This window comes from Callithrix jacchus, chromosome 8 (assembly GCF_049354715.1).
Source record: "Callithrix jacchus isolate 240 chromosome 8, calJac240_pri, whole genome shotgun sequence".
NCBI lineage: Eukaryota > Metazoa > Chordata > Mammalia > Primates > Cebidae > Callithrix > Callithrix jacchus.
Genome location: NC_133509.1, coordinates 40094238 through 40118549, shown reverse-complemented (window position 1 = coordinate 40118549; position 24312 = coordinate 40094238). Strand labels below are relative to the sequence as shown.

Sequence of the window (24312 nt, the reverse complement as noted above, 5' to 3'; positions counted from 1 at the left end):
TGTTATTTCATTGTTATTTTATTATACAATAATTTCTTCTTTGCCAAATCACAGATATTTTAAAGTGAATGGCAACCTTGTAAATAGTAAATAAGCAGCCTTGACAAGTTTGTCTCAGGTGCCTTGGATTATTATTATTATTTTTAGCTCCAGCATACACAGGTATTTTTTAAACTCTGGGATTTCTCAGGCAAAAACACAGGGCAGAAAAAGGTCCCAGATGACACCACAGCATACAGATCATCCAGTGTGAGCACCACCTTGTCACTACACTTTAAATGTTTCATATTGATTGAGTGCTATCTAAATGTCAGACCCTTTGCCAAGTGCAAGGTAGGCAGAATCATAGGCAGCCAGGAGGTAGAGGGGTCTTAGGGTACATTAGTCATTGTGGTTGACGAGCCTGGAGCTTTAAAGGAGACCTGAAGCTGATGACTTCCCTATGTCCACTTCTGACTGAGAAAGATTGACACCATTTTTGGTCTGGGCCTGTTTGGACCATTGCATCAGGGTGTTCAAGTTGTTTCTTGCCATGACAGTGTCAGCAATGTACCTCCAAGCGTCAAAGGCGTGAATAAACTCTGACAGATGCCAGATCATCTCCTTATCCAGCTGCACAAAGAACTGCTCATTTTCATCAAATTCAAACATATACTCCCCAGAGGGTTTGTGTGTCTGCACAAACTCTGCATATGTTGACACATGGTCTGCTTAAGGGTTCCTATGGGTGTACAGTTCCATAGGAGTGTGAAGGGATCCTGCTCACTTGTGAGAATATGAACCCAAGGTTCACGGTTCTGATGCAGTGTGAATGCCAAAGGCAGTCTTCCTCTGATGTTCTCAGAAGATCCAGTCTTTGGGTTCTAGATTGTGAAGGGGTTGATTGTCCTCAGTTGGTGAACCATAAAGAACTTTCTTTACGTTGTGAAAATACACCTTTTGCCAGCATCCCAGGCTTATGGGTTCCCTTTTCCTGAGTGGGCCTAGCAACCCTGTTAGCTGCACCATAGCCTAGGGGCCAAGCCATAACACAAAGGAAAATCATCTTTTTCTATTTCATGGAAAGATAGGCAAAAGCCTCTCAATTTTGTAAGATGCTGCCCAAGAGATTGCATGGAGGAACTGAATTAACATTTTCCTTTCCAGCCACAGCTGGATTATTATTAAATAATAAAGTGGGCCAGGCACGATGGTTCACACCTATGATACCAGCACTTTGGAAGGCCAAGATGGGCAGATCACCTGAGTTCAGCAGTTAGAGCCTAGCCTGACCAACATGAAGAAAACCTGTCTCTACTAAAAATGCAAAATTAGCTGGGTGTGGTGGCCCGCACCTGTAATCTCAGCTACTTGGGAGGCTGAGGCAGGAGAATCACTTGAACCCGGGAAGTGGAGGTTGCATTGAGCCAAGATCATGCTACAGCACTCCAGCCTAGGCCATAGAGTGGGACTCAATCTCAAAAAAAAAAAAAAAAAAAAAAAAAAATCTCACGTTTATAAAGGGACATAGAGTTTTTAAAAACTGCCTTTGAAATGTTTTCATGATCCTGTGACTAGGAAAAGACAGATGCAGATGTTATGTTTTAGAAACAAGAGGGTTAGTTTAGTGGTATTAAATGACCTGCCTAATGTCAATCAACTGATAGACCAGAACTAAAAAAAATTTAAAAAGCTGTCTGTATCCTAGGGAATTAAACCTAAAGGAAAGTGTGACATATTTTTCTTTCAAGATGGGGTCTTGCTATGTTGCCCAGGATGGACTTGAACTCCTGGACTCAAGTGATCATCCTGCCTCAGCCTCCTGAGTAGTTAGTACTACAGGCATGCACTACCATGCCCAGCTGAAAGTATGAATTTTAATGTTAACATTATATGATAGGGCATCAGTTATCCCAAACAGCATCTGCAAAATGCCTCTGATATTAACCATGGAACCCTAACATTTTGAGGGTGGAAAATGGAAGAAAAATGCTACTTTCAAGACTAGATTATTCTTAATATAATATAATATATTATACTGTGAATATGTAGAAGAATAGTATATATTTAATTAATTTCTCCAGCCTACAAAGCAGAATACATTATAAATATAATATGGGAAATCCACAAATAATTTATAAGGTAGAAAAAAAACTAATACTGCAAAGGTTTTTATTTTCTCCTCTCCAGCAAGGGAGAGTTTACATGATTGGTCCAGCGTGTGACAGAATTTTAAAATCATTTTGATGACAAACACATAGAAATTATTATGCCCTTTTAATAATAATATAGATACTTCTGATAGCAGCTAACACTATGTGCTCTGGGGATTGTTTCATTGCTTTCCATTTATTAACTAATTTTGTTCTTTTAGCAACTTTCTGAGTTTGGTATTATTATTAATTTTCATTTTACAAATGAGAAAAATGAACAACAGGAAAAGTTGTGTAACTTTTCTTTTCTTTTTTTGAGATGGAGTTTCGCTCTTGTTACCCAGGCTAGAGTGCTATGGCGCGATCTCAGCTCACTGCAACCTCCGCCTTCTGGGTTCAGGCAATTCTCCTGCCTCGGCCTCCCAAGTAGCTGGGACTACAGGCACGCACCACCATGCCCAGCTAATTTTTTGTATTTTTAGTAGAGACAGGGTTTTACCATGTTGACTAGGATGGTCTCGATCTCTTGACCTCGTGATCCACCCGCCTCAGCCTCCCAAAGTGCTGGGATTACAGGCTTGAGCCACCGCGTCTGGCCTGTGTAACTTTTCTGAGGTCACATAACTAGGAAGACCAATTTTCAAATTCAATTTGTCTGAGATAAAATATTAATATATTAAATATAAAATGAATAAACATAGATTAACACTACAAAGTATGTCATATTATGCCAGCTTCTGCTATAAAATAGTAATGAGTTTTCAAAGCTTAAGAAAAGTTATTTTTTAAGCTTAAAATTGAGAAAAATTCCATCTATTGGTATGATTTTTTTCCCTTAAGTTGGAAAAAGCTATAAATATTTGATTTCTATAGTGTCAGAGCATTGCAGTACAGTGTCAACACCACTTAGTACAACCTGAGAACTACTGGGCAGAGAAAAATTCACATGGAGTGCTAGACTCTAAAAATAATCTCTGAGAATTGTATAGTGCTCAGAGAATTATGTGACTCTTTGAAAAATGCTATTTTTGAGTACAAAACATAGTTTTTACCATCTTTGTTACGGTCATTCACAGATGGTATTAGGTTTATAGGAATATTTATAACTTTTTACCTTGAGATTTATCTTGGTTTCCTGTAATTTCCTCTTCTCGTTATTATCTGTTGTGACCCAGTCACTCAAGGTGATTTCTTAACCTGAGGGTTGTTTTGTCTTTTTTCCCTTTTGCTTGGCTTTCTTTTTCAAACAGTTTTAAAATATGCCTCAGTTAGTTATAGTATTATATTTACCATTTATATAAATGAATCTATACCCATAACATCTGCCACAACAGTAAAATAGACCGTATCTGTGGAGGCTTACAGTTGGGAATAACTGCTGCAGAATCATTTCTTGCCATTGTTTTCTTGTCAAATGAAGATGTTGTCTTTACCAGATGCAAATCCTGATGTTTCACATTACCACCATTTCTAGGGACCCCTCATGTCTTCAGGGAAGGTACAATTCATTGTTTATCTAGTAGAGATTTATTGAACACTGTCCAAACACCAGGCACTCTTCTAGGCATGGGGGATACAACAGTGAACAAATTAAGTAGACAGGAATTCCTACCCCACAAAGTGAGGCATGATTGACAGTAAAACTATTACCTGGGAATGGTGGCACACACCTGTAGTCAGATCATTTAAGCCTAAGAGTTCAAGATTACAGTGACCTATGATTGTGCTGCTTACTACACTCCAGCCTGGGCAACATAGTGAGACTGACCCTTCCTTTAAGAACAAAATACAAAAATTACTAGGCATAGTGGCATGCGCCTTTAGTCCCAGCTATTCAAGAGTCTGAGGTGGGAGGATCACTTGAGCCCAGGATTTGAAGGCTGCAGTGAGCCAAGATGGCACCACTGCATTCCAGCCTGGGTGACAGAGCAAGACCATATCTCCAAAAACAAAAAAAGCAAAGTTATAAAAAAATTAAATGAACATACTGTGCTGGAGCAAGGGTAGAAGCCAGGAGCCTAGTTAGGAATATTATTGCATTGATCCAAGCAAGAGATGATAATTTAGTTGAGAAATTAGTCGAGATGGTAAAAAGTAGATGGATTCTGGGTATATTTTTAAGACAGAACTGGCACAGGCTTGCTTATATGGGGTATTTGAGAAAAAGAGGAGTTAAGGATGGCAGTAAGGATTTTGGACTGAGCACCTAGAAGGTTGGAGTTGCTGTTTACTGAGATACAGAAGATGGCAGGAAGAGCAGGTTGTATGTGTTGTGGGATGGGGAGCAGCGGGGAGGGAGTGGAGTTCTAACATAGATCTTTAAGGTTGAAAATATAATTTTGACATATATCCTAAAAGCAAAGCTGACACTAGGGATTCTTTCCAAGCAGATCTATGTCCGGTGACGTCAGCAATAACCAGGATCGTTGAGCAGGATCCTTGACTCATGGCCCCTTTCTAAACACGCTTGTTAGAGAGAACAATGCCCTCATAAAATACCTTCCTAGAATAGCCTTTTAGTTTTAATTGTCCTGTTGACTTACCATGGAGGAAAACTCGGTGGACTGCCATGCCTATTGTTTGCTCTTATTCTTATTTCATATTTTTGCCAATCTTTTCTCATGCTGGAACTGGGATTTTTGTTGTTTTGTTTCCTTAAAACCAGGTAGTGTTGATTGCTTTAATTTGCTCTATTTTCTTTCCACTGTGAGTGATAGAGTAAATCAGTTTTATTGACTAAGTTTTGTTTATTTCAATTTGTTGGAAATAAGTTAGTTATATGCAGTTAACTTTGGTCTAGTGAAAAAGACATCTGTACTAGTCACATTTCTACAATAACTAACCATATAAGCTTAAATCTCCCGGTGTCCCTCAGTCTCCATTTTATCATTTATAAAATGGAACAGTGTCACCTACGGTCTAGCTTTACGTTTACAGGATTCTTCGGTATGCATTTGTGATCTTTATATTTGATAGGAACTAATGCGTAAACATTTTTCTTTTTGGTTGAGGGGAGACCATGGTAGGGAGCTGTGTAACAAAGCAGAAGCAGCATTGTGTAGACTTTCACCTGGAAATCAAGAGATGTGGGATGTAACGACCCAGCTTTGCTCTGTGCTAGTCATCAGCCTTGGAAAAGCCATCTAACCTCTTGGTATTACGGTTTCCTCCAAAGAGGAAAAGACAATCTCTGTCCTACTTACTTCAGAGGTGAAAATTATATTAGATGATACACACAAAAGCACTTTGAAAAATACTAAGTTCTATTCAAATATAAGCTATTCTTATCCATAATCATCATTATGAGGCCTTATGTCTACGTTCTCTTTTCATTGACTTGAGCCTGGTTTTATTATTTCTGAGTTAATTTATTACCAGACCCTTCATTAAGGTGGCCCCTTCCATCATGTGGATATGTAATTTCAGGGTGCATCACTGTCCAGAGGTTCACTGGCCAGGTGCAAGCTGGCTATTACAGATGACAAAATCTCTTCCGTTTCAGCTGAGACTCAGCTGCCCTGTGATGCTAAAGTATCCTATTTTTGCAAATAGACTTCAAGTAATACATGATACCTGATAAGGATAATTTTATATATGTTATATAAAGGTGAGTTTAACTTATATTAATAAATAGTTACCATATTTAGATGTCTACTCTGTACCAAACATGGTATCAGGCATGTAATCCTCATTACATCCCTGGAGCAGATCACCACTGCTTTACAGGTGAGGAAAGTAACTCGTCCAGGCCATGTGCTAATAAATGGTATCCGAGAGCTGAGATTTGAATCCAACTTTGAGAGTTTAAAGCCTTTCTTCTTTGTCATTTAGTTTTCTTACTTTCAACTACCTGGCCCTATTCTAACAGGTCTACCCTCATGTTAAGATAGCATAGTTCTATTTTTTTTTTTTTTTTTTTTTTTTTGAGACGGAGTTTCGCTCTTGTTACCCAGGCTGGAGTGCAATGGCGCGATCTCGGCTCACCGCAACCTCCGCCTCCTGGGTTCAGGCAATTCTCCTGCCTCAGCCTCCCGAGTAGCTGGGATTACAGGCATGCACCACCATGCCCAGCTAATTTTTTGTATTTTTAGTAGAGACGGGGTTTCACCATGTTGACCAGGATGGTCTCGATCTCTTGACCTCGTGATCCACCCGCCTCGGCCTCCCAAAGTGCTGGGATTACAGGCTTGAGCCACCGCGCCCGGCCAGCATAGTTCTATTTCTGCATCTTTTATTCAGCCTAGAATATCTTGCTCCATGCTTTTTTATCTGTTTATTTTAGATTTATCCTTCGTTATACCACTCAAGTTTTACTTTCAGACCACCCCAACTCACAGTAAATGATTCATCTTTAGAATTCTTCATTATATGAGTATCTTAGTCTGTTTTGTACTGGTATATCAGAATAGGAGAATAGCAGGGTAATTTATAATGAATAGAAATTTATTTGGCTCATCATTCTGGACGCAGGAAAGGGCAAGGTTGATGGGCTACATCTGGTTGAGGGCCTTCTTGCTACATCATCCTATGGTGGAAGGTGGAAGGGTAGCATTTAAGAAAGAGGAAGGGGACCAAGCTCATTCTTTCATCAGGCCGCCACTACTGAAATAACTAACCCACTTCCATTGTGACCGCATTAATCCATCCATGAGGGCAGAACCCTCATGACCTAGTCACCTTTTTTTTCTTTTTTTTTTTTTTTGGTAATACAGGGTCTCACTGTGTCACCCAGGCAAGGAGGCAAGGGTGTAGTGGCACAGTCATGGTTCACTGGAGCCTCAACCTCCCAGGCTTAAGTGATCCTCCCACCTCAGCCTCCCAAGTATTTAGGACTACAGGCACGTTCAATGATGCCTGGCTAATTGTTTTTTTTTGTTGTTGAGATGGGGTCTCACTATGTTGCCCAGGCTGGTCTCAAATTACTAGGCTCAAATGATCCTCCCGCCTCAGCTTCGCAAAGTGCCGGGATTAACAGGTGTGAGCTACCCTGCCTGGCCTAGTCACATTTTAAAGTCTCACCTCTCAATGCTGTTGCATTGAGGATAAAGTTTGCAACATATGAACTTTGGGGAATACATTCAAACCATAACATTAAACAACTAGTTTGGACTTACCAAATACTATCTACCCCAGAAGGTTGCAGTAGGAATAAAATACAGTACATATTAGAGCACCAGAGTATGTAAAATTTTAAACAAATATAATTGGCCATTTCTGTTATAGCATCTTTATATAATGTATGGGCTCTGTACTGATGGAACAGAAAACTCAGGTTGATTTTAGAGGATCTGATAGCCATGTAACTGGCTTCTCACCAGGAACTGAATGACCTCAGCAGGTATCTCTAGGGAACACTTCTTATTTCCTGAGTAGTCTGTCTGCCTCTCTAAAGCACAGCGTTAAACAGTGCCAGCAACCTTTTTTGTAGTAAATATTTATGCTTCAAAAATAAAACTAAATATTATAATTATAAACTCATTGTGTAGGGTCAACCTTAGGATTTAAGCATTTTCTTCTTGAGACCAAAAGTAGAAATCAGAGAGACATGGAGAGCAGAGCAGCTTGATTTTGATGAGTGATAATGTAGAAAAACTTAGCACCTCTCTAATGAGAGATTAAAGTCTCAATGAAGCCACATCTTTTAGACACCACAGTAAAAACACAGTTTTGAAAGAAAGCATTTTATTACACTAACTTATTATTTACAGAGGACAAGTTGATGATCTTGGAAGATATGAATAGTGTTTGGTATGACCATGATAAACTAGAGAGATTATATATTTTAAAGGGTAAAATTCACAAAGAAAATCTAGAAGATAATGCATTTCACACAAAGTGAAAACTTAGTAGATATAAGGAAAGACGGGACAGACCAAATAGACGTGAAGTCACTGATGACCATAAGAGGACAATAGAGAGAGAGAGAGATCCGAGATGGCTGATTAGCAGCAGCTCAGGATTGTAGCTCCCAGTGAAAGCGCAGAGAGTGAGTGGACGCCACACTTCCAGACGAATTTTTGTTGCCCACGGACCAGGAGATTCCCAGCGGAGGAGCCCCACAGGTTGCCAGCGCAACTCTTTTGGCCGGTGCAGCTGTTTTGCCGGAGCCCCAGCGTGGCAGTTCTCAGAATGGAGTATATGGGACTGGGTGCCCTTTTAGTTGGCGTTTGGAGCTCCAGGAAGGCAGAGTCGCCCATTCAGCTGATTGAAAAGGGGACTGAAGCGGGGAGCCAGACCGGGAGATTCCCAGGCAGAGAAGCGCCATGAATCTCAACACCGCTGTTTCAGCCAGGGCAGTGGGTTGCCGCAGGGGAAATTACACAGATTCTGGTGCCTTTTCAGTGGGCGACTGGGACACCTGGGAGAGAGTCGACGATTCAACTAAACAAAAAAAAAGAAGAGGCTCTGAGATAGGGATCCAGGTGATCAGGCTTGGCTGGTCCCACCCCCACAAAAAAACAGCAACTGGAAGCGCTGAAGACTGAGAGTTTCACAGCAAAGCACAGCTGAATCTGGGAGGGTCCAGCTCTGTGGGGGAGGGGCGTCTGCTGAAGGAAAACTAAGAAATAGAAAAAAACTTCATCACCAACAAGCTGGACATCCACTCAGAGACCTAATCTGAAAGTCAGCAATTACAAAGACAACAGGTGGGTAAATCCACAGAGATGGGAAGAAACCAGTGCAAAAAGGCTAAAAACACCCGAAATCAGAATGTCTCTCCTCCTACAGGGGATGCAGCTCCTCATCAGCAATGGAACAAGGCCTGATGGAGAATGAATGTGATGAATTGACAGAATCAGGCTTCAGAAGGTAGATAATAAGAAACTTCTGTGAACTAAAAAAACATGTTCTAACCCAATGCAAAGAAACTAAGAACCTTGAAAAAAGTTTGACATAATGCTAATGAGAATAGACGATTCAGAGAGGAATTTAAGTGAATTAATAGAGCTGAAAAACACAATACGAGAACTTCACAAAGTATGCACAAGTTTTAAGAGTCGAATGGATCAAGCAGAAGAAAGGATATCAGAGGTTGAAGACCAACCTAATGAAATAAAACGAGAGGGCAAGTTTAGAGAAAAAAGGCTAAAAAGGAATGAGCAAAATCTCCAAGAAATATGGGACTATGTGAAAAGACCTAATCTACATTTAATAGGTGTACCTGAATGTGACGAAGAGAATGAATCCAAGCTGGAAAATATTCTTCAGGATATTAACCAGAAAAACTTTCCCAACCTAGCAAGGCAGGACAATACTCAACTCCAGGTAATACAGAGAACACCACAAAGATGTTCGTCAAGAAGAGCGACCCCAAGGCACATAATTGTTAGATTCACCATGGTTTAAATGAAGGAGAAAATACTAAGGGCAGCCAGAGAGAAAGGTCAGGTTACCCACAAAGGGACGCCTATCAGACTCACAGCAGATCTCTCAGCAGAAACCCTACAAGTCAGAAGAGAGTGGGGGCCAATATTCAACATCCTTAAAGAAAAGAACTTTCAATCCAGAATTTCATGTCCAGCCAAACTAAGCTTCATAAGTGAAGGAAAAATAAAATTTTTTGCAAACAAGCAAGTACTCAGAGATTTCATCACCACCAGGCCTGCTTTGCAAGAGCTTCTGAAAGAAGCATTACACATAGAAAGGAACAACCAGTATCAGCCATTCCAAAAACATACCAAAAGGTAAAGAGCATCACCATAATGAAGAATTTACATCAACTAATGGGCGAAACAGCCAGCTAGCATTAAATGGCAATATTAAACTCATATATATCAATATCAATCCTAAATTTAAATGGGCTAAATGCCCCAATCAAAAGACACAGACAGGCAAATTGGATAAAAAGCCAAAACCTATCAGTATGCTGCATCCAGACCCATCTCACGTGCAAGGATACACAAGTACTCAAAACAAAGGTATGGAGGAAGATTCACCAACCAAATGGAGAGCAGAAAAAAAAAAAAAGCAGGAGTTGCAATTCCTGTCTCTGATAAAATAGACTTTAAAGCAACAAAGACCAAAAGAGACAAAGAAGGACATTACATAATGGTAAAAGGATCAATGCAACAAGAAGAGCTAATGATCCTAAATATATACGTACCCAATACAGGAGCACCCAGATACATAAGGCAAGTTCTTAATGACTTACAAAGAGACTTCGACTCCCACACAAAAATAGTGGAAGATGTTAATACTACATTGTCAATATTAGATCAACGAGACAGAAAATTAACAAGGATATATAGGACTTGAACTCAGACCTGGAATAAGTAAATTTAATGAATATTTACAGAACTCTCCACCCCAAATCCACAAAACATACATTTTTCTCAGTATCACATCACACCTATTCTAAAAGTGACCACAAAATTGGAAGTAAATCACTCCTCAGCAGTTGCATAGCATTTCACAGATTTAAATGAAATATTGGTTGGCTGCTTGTTTGTTATTTTCCTTCCTTATTCCTTCCTGTCTCCATTGTTAAGCACATTTATTGGCATAAAAGAGGTTTTTAATACCCATTTTTAGACTGCATTCTAGCCTGGGCAATAGAGCAAGATTCCTGTTCTCTCTCCCTGTTTCTCTTCCTCTTTCTTTCTCTCTTTCATTCTTTTCTTTCTTTTTCTCCCCTTTTTCTCTTTAGAAAAAAAAAGAGGACAATTTAAAGTTTAACACACATCCTTCTGCCTTCCCTCCCCCCACCCTTTCTCTGGCTCATTCTTGAATAATTGTTTCCTGGGGTTTCAGGTGCTTCTACATAATTTAACTCTCATTTCCTTATTGTCACAGAACTTGGTTTTCTCCTGATGAGCTTGAGTCAATTCTGATATTTCTGTCTCTGGGAAACTTTCCTGATATCCACCTCACATCTCCTACTGGTTCCATTCCCTTCCTTTCTACTTTCATGGTATCTTAGATAGAAGTTTTTATAGCAGTTACTTCCAGCTATATTTTAACTGTGTTCTTTCTAGTCTCTCTCAATTGACTGTAACCCTAGAGTCTTTTATTTCTATAAAGTGGTTAGCACATTGTGGCTGCTTATTATGTGTTTGTTAAATGAATGAATGAAACAGTATTTTTAAGTGAGGGCTTTTAGTTTACATTAGAGCCTCTGGAAACAGGTCAGAAAAGCTCACCTCCACTCCAAAGCACCCAGTACCCAGCCTATTTAGGATTATTGTGAAGGCCCTTGAAAGGACTGGCCAAGCCAGAAGTCATAAATCTGTCATTACTCAATTTTCCAGCCAAATGGAATGATCTGCTCTTTCCAAACTTCTGCTGATTCAGAGCCTTCATTTATGTTATTCCCTTTGCCTGGAATGTATTCTTCCCAAGTTCTCTATTCCTTGCTTGCTCTCTCATATTCATTTTTGTAGACCTTGTTCAGCTGTCATCCTTAGGGAACCTTCCCTGATAACTTCTTCTTCCTCTTACTACCCCATCACATGTATTACAATCTTGAATTACTGGCCTAGCTTTCCTTTTAGATAAGTGTCTTAGTCCAGTTTCTGGTGCTATAAAAGAATACCACAGACTGGGTGATTTATAAACAACAGAAATTTATTTGACTCACTGTTCCGGAGGCTGAAAAGTCCAAGAGCACAGTGCTGGCATCTGGTGAAGGTCATTCAGTAGTGGAAGGGCACATGAGCCTGTGAGGCAGAGAGGAAATCAGCTTAAACTCATCCTTTTATTGGGGGTCCACTCCCCTGATAACTAGCTCACTCCTATAATGAGGCCATTAATTCATTCCTGAGGGGAGGGGTCTCTTGACCTAATCAGCTTCTAAAGGCCCAACCTCCCAATGTCATCGTGTTGGCAGTTAAATTTCAACATGAATTTTGGAGAGGACATTCAAACCATAGCATCGGTCAACCACGTGAGGATACAGATCATGACTTATTTAACTTGTATTTGAATGAAACCAAGCCAGCAAATGGATTATTTCTTCTCTGGTGATGAGGATACTTTAGTAGGAGGTGGAGTTTGTAGGAGACACCATTTTATCGATTGTTAACTGGTAGACAGTTTAATATATTTTAAATGGTTTTGTAACTTCAATTAAATAGTATAAATTTAAATTTCTTTGCTGTAGCTCCAAAGAGTATCTCCTGAGGTGGTTGACAACTGTACTATAAGTTATTGAAGTAATTATTTTGGAATGAAGTAATATGTTTGAGACGTGTACACCTAAGAATTCAGAGGCCCTCTATTGAAGATTCATCTTTAGTTGTGATGCTCTCTAATGCTTGATATCTTCTTCCTGTTACTTTTTATTTTATAAGTAGATGTTATTTTTAGGAAATATGATTCTTATATTCCTTTCCCTATTGTTAAATGTATGAACCAGCAAAAACTCTGCCTTATCACAAAGAACAGAGAAGAAATAATGTTAATCACATTCCTAAGTGGGCAGCACTGGCAGTTACTTTTTTTAAATTATTATTTTACAGAGATGAACGAAATCAGTCTATCATTGTAAGCGGAGAATCTGGGGCAGGAAAAACAGTTTCAGCTAAGTATGCCATGCGATACTTTGCAACTGTGAGTGGTTCTGCCAGTGAGGCCAATGTAGAAGAAAAGGTCTTGGCCTCCAACCCCATCATGGAGGTAAGACAGCAGAGTCCTCAGCTTTCTTCCTGTATTCTCTGGATAAGAAACATGTTCAAAAAATTCATGGATACAGCATGTCTCAGAAAGCCTGTGGTCTCCTATCCACTAACATTAAGAAAATAATTTTCTACATGTTAATAAAAAATCTAGGAAAAGTAAAAATTGGTAAGGTACACATTTTTAGTAAAGCCCAGCTATAGAGGAATCTGCTTTAGTCCATAATCCTGAATTTTTAACCTACCAGAAAAATTGTTGTCTCTAAATACCAGGCAGCAATTAAGTTTCCTTCCCCTCATTAATTGACTCATATCTTATTGTTCCTTTCCTTTTGCCAAAAGTACAAGTTACTCATCTCCCCCAAGTCCTGAGTTCTTATTTATGCTCCTTCTAAAACATAAGATTTGTTATGCTCAGGTATGAATGAGTTTAATTATTCTTTGCCCATATTTCATTTTCTGTACTTAGTCCAACCTAAGTTGGCTTAAACTTTAATATAGCTAAAGTTTTAATTTTTTTTCCAGATTTGAACTATAAACTTAAACTATGACCTTTGTAAACTTTTGTTGTTGTTGTTGTTCTGTCAAGCACGTAACACAGCTATAGGTTCGTAAAAGACATTTAGTAACTGTAAGGTTTTGAGAGAGGAAGAACTATGAAAGAATGTGCTTTCAAAACTCGAATACACCATATACAAAGCCAGTTAAAATGGAACTAATTGTGAGAGAATTTGAGTATTTTAGGATTGGTAAATAGAGTATTCTTGGTCTTAATATGATTTTTTAAAAGTTATAGTTTTACATGAAGACTTATTAAATGGAGAAAAATAAATTTTGTTAAATAGAAATTAGTTTGGACATACAGAAACGAACCTTCCTTGTTAAAAATTCGAATCGGCATTTTTTTATCCCTGTCTTTTTTCTTTGTCAAGCCTTATTTGTCACCCAAACACAGATGGAGTTAAAATCGGCCTGGTGCACCTGTGGTACACGTGGTTTTTGCAATAATCTATCTAGAGGTAAATGTGCTTGGTTTGCAGTGCTGCGTGTGACACTTCAGAACAGAATGCTGTGACCTCTTATCTGTAGGGTTGCCCTCTAGAGCAGCAGGACTTCTGTTTTTTGGGATCAATAAACAAGATATGATGGGGACGTTCAGAGGCTTCCTGGGCAGGATGTGCTGTGGAAAAAAATACTGGGAATGCTTTCCGAAATAGGATGAACAGGATGAAACAGATGTTTGCACCGAAAGATAATAGTGAAAACTTTAAGCGAATGTTAAGATTTTTTTTAAAATGTAAGCTACAGATACAGTGCTGGATGTCACTAGTGTTAATATTGGGGAAATAGAATCTTTGGAGCCAGTTTTTGGTTTGGGATCAGAAAACAACAGGGCTTCTTTTCTTTCTGTTATTTCAACTGGTTTTGGTCATGACAACAAATTCTTCTTATTTAACAACAGTTCAAGCCATTCTAGTCCCTAACATTAGAGTATCCCAAAGTCTTGAATGTGATGGCATTAGGTAATCCCATTTCTTCTGGGCCTGGACCATATACTACTAGCATTTGAAGTTGTCTTTGAGGATAACTTAAGTTTAGAATGAACCTTCTAAAATTTTTCAAGAGTTGAGTGAACTATTTTATGAACTGTTTCAAAAAAACCAGTCTCATTGTTTTGTTTGTTTGTTTTGTTTTTGAGCTAGTGTCTTGCTCTTGTTGCCCAGGCCGGAGTGCAATGGCAAATCTTGGCTCACCGCAACCTCCGCCTCCCAGATTCTAGTGATTCTCTTGCCTCAGCCTCCTAAGTAGCTGGGATTACAGGCACCTGCCACCACACCCAGCTCATTTTTGTATTTTTAGTAGAGATGGGGTTTCACCATGTCGCCCAGGATGGTCTCCTGACCTTGTGGTCTGCCCACCTTGGCCTCCCAAAGTATTGGGATTACAGATGTGAGCCACCGCGCCCAGCCACTTCATTGGTTTTTCTACAACACAGATTTGAATTGTATTAGTAGGAATGATATTAAAAATTTGGAATAGCCACTGTCTTAGTCCATCTAGTGTTGCTATAACCATAGCCTCAGAATACCTGTGGCTGGGTAATTTATAAAGAAAAGAGATTTATTTAGCTCATAATTCTGTGGGCTCTGGTATCTGCTAGGCTTCTGGTGAAGGCTGGCATGCTGCATCATAACATGGCAGAGAATGTTACAGGGCATGCCAACACATGTGAATAGGGGAAACCTGAGGGCCTCCCAACTTCATAAGAACGCACTCCAGTGGAAACTAATCCATTTCTGAGAGAACTAATTCAGTCTCACCAGAGGGAGAACTCACTACAGGAGAACTTCACCCAGGCTTTCAGTATAGATTTGCCCCCATGACCAAAACACCTCCCACTAGACCCCACCTCCTAGCACCTCCATATTGGGGATCAAATTTCAACATAAGTTTTGGTGGGGACACATTATATCCAAACCACCGCAGTAAAAAATAATACTTATAATATGCAGTTATAAAGAATATGCCCTGCTTGCTGGGATGGACATAAAATATAAAGGGATCAGTTATGCTCACCTCCTTCCTTTTCTGTCTAAATAATTAAAAATTGTTTATTAGAATTTGGATTAAGAAATATTTGTTAAAGAGTTGAAGAACCAGTTTTCAATTACTGCAAAAGGGCATCTCAATTTGAAAGATGGAAATGTAATATGGAGCTGAAGAATGGTGACACAGGGTTAACAGTTACTGGAAGAAAACATCGGTAAAATATTGAGTCTGTAGCCTGAAAAATTTGTAAGTTTAAACTGCTTCGAGACTGTGTCCCTATATTAAAGCCCTTTGCTGTGGTGTCAGGAAAGGGTTATCCATGTCTCCAGTGATCTGCTGAAGCTCCTCATAGGATAATGAGGAGCATGGTTAGCATTACAATCTAGTGGCTAAAGAAATATGCACATTATTCTTTAAAAAGAAAGTGCCTCATTCTCAACATAGGCTTCTTTTGCAAAATGTGAATGATATATACGGAATAATTCTATTCACTCTATTTCATGATGTTTTCATTTTTTCCTGGAAATTTTCACCATAAGATGGGAATAAGCACACTGAAACTTTTTTTTTTTAAAGAGACAGGATCTCGCTCTGGCTCCCAGGCTGATCTCAAATGAACTCCTGGGCTCAGGCAATCCTCCTGCCTCAGCCTCCCAAAGTGCTGGGATTACAGGTGAGAGCCACTGTGCCCAGGTTGGATCTTAATTTCTCTTTTCTTTTTGATTTGAGACAGTGTTGCTTTTGTTGCCCAGGCTGGAGCTCAATAGGATGATCTCAGCTCACTGCAACCTCCACCTCCCAGGTTCAAGTGATTCTCCTGCTTCAGCCTCCCAAGTAGCTGGAATTACAGGCGTGTGCCACCAAGTCCAGCTACTGTAATATTTTTAGTAGAGATGAGGTTTCACCATGTTGGTCAGGCTGGTCTCAAACTCTTGATCTCAGGTGACCTACCTGTCTCGGTCTCCCAAAGTGCTGGGATTACAGGCATGAGCCATTATGCCCAGCCAATTGTTCTTTTTTATCTTCATTAACCATAATTGAAGATTTTCATCTCCATTTAGTAAAGAAGAGTGACTCATGCATCATTACATTAAAATAGTAAAATCAAGATCACACAATTTCCTTTTTCCTCTAGTGACTTCTTGCTGATTAAAGTAAAAATAGTATTAGGGAGTCTCTTGTGAATACAGTGCTTATATGGCAGAGAAAACAATTGAGGGAGTGGACAAAAGGTACTGTTTATATATAGAAACTTCTTTCCGTATCAGGTTTCAGGACTTAGAATCAAATAATTTTATTTTTTTAAAAGAACCTACAGCTCATCTATCCTAATCAATTTATACTTGAGAATACTAATGCTCCTCAAAGAGATTAAATAATGGCAAGTTGATAATGGGGCCTGGTCTAATAATCAGGTTTTCTGACTTCTATTTCATTTGTTCCTTCTACCATTGTTTGTCTATATTTAAATACATTTTACTTGAACACAAAAGGAACTGCTTCAACTCTAGCCAATCCCTGTCTCTTCTCACAGTATGGTGGAGTTTCGGCAGATGGGCCACTCTCATGCCCAGTCTGAGTAGATAGGGAGAGATCACATATGGAAAGTGGGGTAAGAGTTGAGAAAGGAGGAGAAGCTGTGGCCCACCCTTCCTTCACTTGCCTAATTACTGGCAGGAAAGTGCTTAGGACAGTAACTAATACTTACCAAGTGCTTATTGAGTAGGTGCTGCTACTTCTACTACATGTTACCTTTCATCTGCTCTTTGGAAGAATATGTCACATTGAGAGAAAAGTCTGCATTTATAATTAATCTTCTTTTCTAAATAAAATAGTGGGACTATATAAAGACTTTTTGCTGTGGTGTTTGTAATATCAAGAGGGATGACATCTGAGTAAATGAATAGATAAATTATCTCAGTCTACATTAGATCCTTCTGTAATTTTGCCAGGAAGATATTCTTATTTTTCTAGAAAAGCATTTAAAATATTAATCTAAAATATAGGAGTATCCTCACTGCCAAAACAAAATAGGATGATATATACAGTCTATTTCAGAAAGTGAAAATATATTTTCTTTGATTGGTCAAAGAATCTAATGTGTTGAGTTATATGGCTATGTTACTACTGTTTTCATCACTTACATTTGTATCACTCTTAAAACTACATTATATTTTCACATCTTTCTGCTGTGGTTTTGATATACTTATTCTATCACAGGCTTTACACAAGTGAAAGATACAAATCTTTTATGAAATTTGCTTATTAAACATTTAATATATGCATTATGTAAACACTGGCTTTCTAACTACACCTTTTTGTTTATTTGCTTTGCCTTAAAAAAAACTTACGGGAGCAAGTTACCTAAATCAGAAAGACATATGTCATTAAAATTTTTAAGGTTATATAAAACATTTAGCAGCAAGTTATATTCTCTGCATTCTGGAGCAGAGATTTTGTAAGCTAGATATAACTATCAAAATCCAAAGCCAAATTTTACCTTTTCTGGTTTTGAAAATGGCCTTTAAATTGAGTGTGTAATACTAATACTCTGCTAATAAATAGCCCAACTGGACCTTTGTTGCCACAGGATAAGATGATAGATACATCAGGGTAAAGAGACCTTGGACACCAGAGCAGCATTTCCAGGAAATAGTAATTGGTCTTAACCATCTAATTTATGTAAAGCAGGTGAAGTTTTCTGGAAAAAAATAAAAACCCAATGCTTACCTAACAAAGCCCATGCCTTGGCAGCTCCCATTCCCATTTGTTCTCTTTCCCTTTTTCTGAGACAGAGTTTTTCACTGTCACCCAGGCTGGAGTGCAGTGGCACAATATCAGCTCACTACAACCTCCACCTCCCAGGTTCCCACGATTCTCCTGCCTCAGTGATTCTCCTGCCGCAGCCTCTGGAGTAGCTGGGATTACAGGCATACACCAACACACTCAGCTAATTTTTTCTATTTTTTAATACAGATGGAGTTTCACTATGTTGGCCACACTGGTCTCCAACTCCTGACCTCATGATCCACCCATCTTGGCCTCCCAAAGTACTAGGATTACAGGTGTGAGTCACTGCGCTCCGCCTGTTCTCTTTCATTGCTGGCATGAATTGATATGTTCAGATAACCCAAATGGTTTATGAAAATGTTCTAACCTCTGTACTCAAGTCTGCTGTTTCTGAAAATCATTTTTTGTGAGAATAACAAGGCAAATAAGAACTATCTGTGTGATTGTGCAGTGAGCAAAGCATACACATGTGCTTGCAAGGGCAAAAGTGTTTCTGTTCTTAAAAGAGTCAGTTTTAAGGACCTGTGTTCTACTCTATCCTTTCTCTCCCTGAGCAGACTCTGTAAATGTCAAGTTATGAATTACAGTTCTGAAATCTTATTGTCTCCCTTGCTTTTTAGTCAATTGGAAATGCTAAAACAACCAGGAATGATAATAGCAGCCGTTTTGGGAAGTATATTGAGATTGGTTTTGATAAGAGATATCGAATCATTGGTGCCAATATGAGAACTTATCTTTTAGAGAAATCCAGAGTGGTGTTCCAGGTAAGCCGACCATATACAGATATGTACTTGTGTTATGTTGCTGTATAATTGTAGAGTCCATGCTTGCTGGTAAGCATTTTATTTCTAGATACTCTTGTGTATATTATGACAATATTACCTCCAACTGCACTTGGACTGAAGCATGTAAAATGGTGCTTGTTAGGGGCAGGGGAGAACCACTCAAATGCTAATAGTCTTTGGGATTGGTCACTTTTAGGTTTTGACTTTTTCCTGCAGATGCTTGTGGAAAAGCTTAGTTGAGAACAAGTGCTGTTAGATTAGTCTTGTCTCTCATATTTCTAAATGATAGGAAAGGCGTTGTTCCATGCCTTCAAGAAGTTACAATTTGAACTCAGTTGAAGAAAAATAATTATCCTCTTTCCTTCCTTCCTTCTCCTTTCTTAGAATATATTATTGTTTAGATAGAATAGTGAGGGTTAAAAAAACTCTTCATAACACAATTGTGAACTACTATCAAAAAACACAGTTGATGCGTCTGTGTAGGGTTTATATTCACACATATGCTATTGGTCCTTTTTGATTGGAAAGTGGGAAATACTATATATTTACATCTCTAACAGGCTTTTCTAGTTTCTGTGTGTGGAACTACAGGATCTCTTATTTAATCATGCTGTGGCCATTGGTATATTGGTAATTTGTTCAGTGGTTTCTGTCCCTGTGATAGGTTTTCTTTTCCTGACGTCAGCCCCCGTTGGGCATCAACTCTGACCTTGGCCTTACTAATAAGATTCATTAGCCAACTGAGTATACTGTAAAATTCAAGCATATAATGGTAGACTATTAGGATTTAGTTTTGTATGAATAATATTATTGCACCTGGGTTTTTTAGATATATATGTGGAAAAGATTCTTAGGAAATACTGAAAAATTATCTTAGAATTTATATGTGATTTATTTTCTGTTTTATAAAAGTTATTGATTTAAATTATGTAAACTAAAATGACATAGAACATGTACATTTGAGGGTTTCTGACAACCACAGTAGATGGTCCACTCTAAAATAACAATAATGGGATTATTCTGTTTTCAAAGCATTTGCAAGACCATGAAGAGGTACCATTAGAAAATAGTATTGAGTATTAAAAAAAATGGTTTTAGTTTCCCCCAGAAGCACTGATTATCTTATGTTTGTGGACATATATCAAGCTGTTCACTAGTTCAAAAAGAATTTTCAAAAAATTCAATATATAATGCTGAATTTGACCAACACATACTCAAACATATGCATATAGACTATAAATCATAAGGTTTAATAATCATAAATAAGTAATTGGAAATACTGGAGAGTATAATTTAACCAACTGATAATTAAATATTAAAATCTTATTTTATGATAGAATTTTCTGAGTTCTAGATTAAAAGCTGTAATTAAAAACTCTTCTTATTTCAAAGGCAGAAGAGGAGAGAAACTATCATATCTTCTATCAGCTTTGTGCCTCAGCAAAGTTACCTGAATTTAAAATGCTGCGATTAGGTATGAATATGGCATTAAATTGGCATTGTTTTCTGTTAATTTTCAAGTTCCTAAATTTACTTATTATAAAGGAGCTTATCTCATATGGCAATACTTATGGATAAAATGATAAAAAGTCAGCATTTACCTTCAAAATAACCCATGGGAGTGGAGAAGGAGTAAATGGCTGTATAAATGGAACAGGAATGGCCTGGAGGTGATTTTAGATGGGTGTTTAAGATGAGTAATGAGTGCCTAGGGGCTCATTATATGAGTCTCTTTACTTTTGTATATGTTTCATATTTGCCTTGATTAAAAGAAAAAAATTTAAAGGAGTTGATTTGTTAGAGGCCAGTAGGATTTCTTATGAAGGGAGTAAAGGATTTGAGGAAATTATTCTAGTGCGTAGATTGGAATAAAACCTTTAGGAAAGGACTATTTATTTTACCAGTTAACATAAATAAACTATAAATATTTTACTTCATTATTTAATTTTAAATTTTGTATTAAAATATGATTGAAAACACAGACAGTCAAAGTCTAGACCATGTACACTTAACTGTGCTATCACCACCTCTGATTCAGAGTAGACAAAAGGGTAGTCAAGGCTTTTTATAAACCAGAAAACTTGTATTTTTCTTCATTACAGGAAATGCAAATGACTTTAATTACACAAAACAAGGAGGCAGTCCTATGATTGAAGGAGTGGATGATGCAAAGGAGATGGCACACACCAGGCAGGCCTGCACTTTGCTAGGTAATGTCACTTTATTCTTGAGCTCTTTTGAGGAATAGCTTTTTTACTCCAGCAACCTTCATTTGGAAAATTGGCTTGACTTTTTATTAAGTGACGAGTATTGCTGGAAGATTTAATATTCCGTATAGAATACATCTAAATGTCAAACAGGAGGTTTCTTTTTGGGGTGATGGAACTGTTCTAAAATTAGATTGTGGTAATGGTTGCGCAACTTTGTAAATATGTTAAAAATCATTTAATTGCACACTTAAAATGGGTGAATTTTATGGTCTGCAAACTAGCCTTCAATAAAACTGTTTAATGTTTGGGGCATCAGGGGAGGACTACTTGTAATTCTTTGCTTAAATCTTTACAAAATCTTAAACCTGAAAGTAAATGAAATGGGCTCCTGTAGAAGCTCACATTTGTTAGAGCTTTCTGTTTGTTTTGTTTTGGTGATCTTTTCGTGGCTGGGAAATATGGCTGAGTTGGCATCATGACAGAATATTACATTACGTGTAGTTTATTCCAGCATTTTTTTTTCTGTTCCAACATTTCTGAAGCAGCTCAGATGTCACTCTGTCTTGTGTCTGGAATTTAAAAATTGTTGGGCCTACGTGTGAATAAACTAATCTTTAAAACTGTCATCTACAACTTAAAGAAAAAAAAAACCCTCAAAATATAAATGCCTCTAAAATGGTATGATGGCATGTTGAGTAGTACCCTCAAGTGAGTTAACTTAATGTAAAAGCACTGTTAATTATAGTGTAGACCAGGACCACTGTGGGCCTTGCTAGAAATGCAGAATCCCGAATCCCTTCTCAGACCTACTGAAACATAATCTGCATTTTATCAGAAATCTATTGGTGATTCACATGCACATTTAAAGTTTGAAAAGAGCTGCATTTCTTCTAGGGCTAAATCTGTTTGTAAATACTAAACTGTGAATTTGAAAAAGCCATACAGAGGTTGCAGTGAGCTGAGATCACGCCATTGCACTCCAGCCTGGGCAGCAGAGTGAGACTGTGCCTCAAAAAAATAAAATCAATTTAAAAATAAAAATAAAAAGCCATAATGCAGGAGATGGTTAAAAAAAATCATTATGGGGTCAGTACTGAATTATCCTTTGTGAGATTACACACTTGGAAATAATTTCACTGCTTCTATTGACATGTAATTATATCTAATTTTCTGGAGATTCTTATGTTATTTAAAAATGAAGTCAGATCTGATAGAAGCCAAAAGCTGTCCAACTTTCTCATTCTGCCTTATCTTTCAATTTCTGCTCTGATGCTGTATTTGGACACATACTTATCAGGCTGGGATATAGCACCAGCCTAAACACTTCTAATCTTGGTATCTCTTTGACTTATACTTGGTCTGTAAAGAAGTAATTAAATAATTACTTCTGAAACAGCCTTAAGCAGTAACAGCTTTATTGGGCTGTATTTGGAGTAGAGATAAATAGAAATGATAATGATAATTTTAAACCCAGTGTGTAACAATGATGACAATAATTTTTTTAGCACTTACTGTGTATCACATCGTGTATTAAGTATGCTATGTGCATTGTCTCATTTAATTTTCACATACTTTGTAGTAGTCACTATTATTTTCATATCTCAAATGAGAAAATGGAAGCATAGAAGACTGAGCTACCTGTCCATTTGAGATGATAGGTCCATAGCAGAGCCAGGTCTCAAGCCCATATCAGCCACAGCCAACAGCCATGCTATCCATCCATGATGTTAAACTGCCTAATGTGTTAATGTCAACAAAGACGAAAGTGTTGTTAGCTATGACACATTATAATGTGTATAACATCTGGCAATATTCAGGAATTAACAATAGGTTTAAAATTGTCTGCTGTAGCTGTTTAGTTGCTGTTCTGAAATTAACCACTTGTTTATTCACTCTTTTGTTTCAGGAATTAGTGAATCTTATCAAATGGGAATTTTCCGAATACTTGCTGGCATCCTTCACTTAGGCAATGTTGGATTTACATCCCGAGATGCAGACAGCTGCACAATACCTGTAAGTTCAGAATAAGCTTAGTGGGATGGCAGTTGAATTGTGTTTTAGATTTGTAGATTGTTTAAAGAAGCAGTATAGTTTAAATCTCTCTATCAATATCATCAGAAATATAATTATCAAAGAGATGTATTATCCAAAGGAGAATCTCGAACTGAGAATAAAGAAATATGGATTCTAATCCCCAGTGCATAGCAATTGTGGGTGTGTGTGTGTGTATGTTAGTGTGTGAGACAGAGAGAGAAAAAGAGAGAAGGATAGATAGATGAAATTAATGACTGTGATGCAGATAACCACACAAGATCAGAGACTCACGGAAGTTAGAGCTCTTAGGGATCATATCATGTCCTTGCTTAAATCTTTCAGGACTCCCCACTGCCTTCAGAAGGAGACCCAATACCTTATGTGGTATGACATGACATGAAAGGGCCTTCATGACTGACTCCTGGCTTCCTACTGAGCTTTTCTCTCACTGCTTCTCATACGCCACATCCAGCCATTTCCATGCCAGGCTGTCTTTCTCTCCTGGCTTTGCTCAGATTCTCTCTGCTGGGGTACGTTGATTGCTCTTCTTCCCTAGGCAGCTCTTACTCACTTCTCACAGGCAGATCTGTAGCATCTTTTCTTAGATGCATACTCCCTCTTCTGCTTTCTTTTATTGTAGTTCAAATCACATTGTTCTATATAGGTCTCTCTTGCTTGCCTTTACCCACTAGGATTTGAGGTTTTTGAGGCTCTTCATTTTGGTGTTCTTAATTTAAATGGCATTTTTCCGCTCACTTGGTTGCCTTTTTTCTCTGGATCTATAGCCTTTTGTGTAAAAACAGATTCTCTACTCCTATAAGAAAAGAATCCATGTCTGTTTTTTCTGGATATAGTATTTTGATACTATATTCAATGTGTGAGACATGATATAAAATAAATGATTTTATGATTTGCAGAGAACGCTTGTTTTATAACTTTTTTTTCTTTTTTTCTTTTTTGGAGATGAAGTTTCACTCTTATTTCCCAGGCTGGAGTGCAAAGGCGCTATCTTGGCTCGCTGCAACCTCTGCCTCCCAGGTTCAGGCGATTCTCCTGCATCAGCCTCCTGAGTAGCTAGGACTGTAGGTAAACACCACCATGCCCAGTTAATTTTCTATTTTTAGTAGTAATTTTGTATTTTAGTTTTGCCGTGTTGGCCAGGTTGGTATTGAACTCCTGACCTCAGGTGATCCACCCA

At 38.1% G+C, this 24312-nt stretch overlaps 1 protein-coding gene across 6 annotated transcripts in view; it reads left to right on the top strand.

The window, feature by feature from the left end:
• Nucleotides 1-24312, top strand: part of MYO5A (myosin VA) — a 228577-nt gene that overhangs the window by 105438 nt on the left and 98827 nt on the right. For all 6 annotated transcript variants that reach the window (XM_035259680.3, XM_054239661.2, XM_035259676.3 and 3 more), the window contains 5 exons: nt 12590-12746; nt 18706-18849; nt 20263-20344; nt 20973-21080; nt 22987-23093. In XM_035259680.3, the coding sequence (XP_035115571.2) occupies nt 12590-12746; nt 18706-18849; nt 20263-20344; nt 20973-21080; nt 22987-23093 (598 nt within the window). The remainder of the gene's footprint in view (nt 1-12589; nt 12747-18705; nt 18850-20262; nt 20345-20972; nt 21081-22986; nt 23094-24312) is intronic.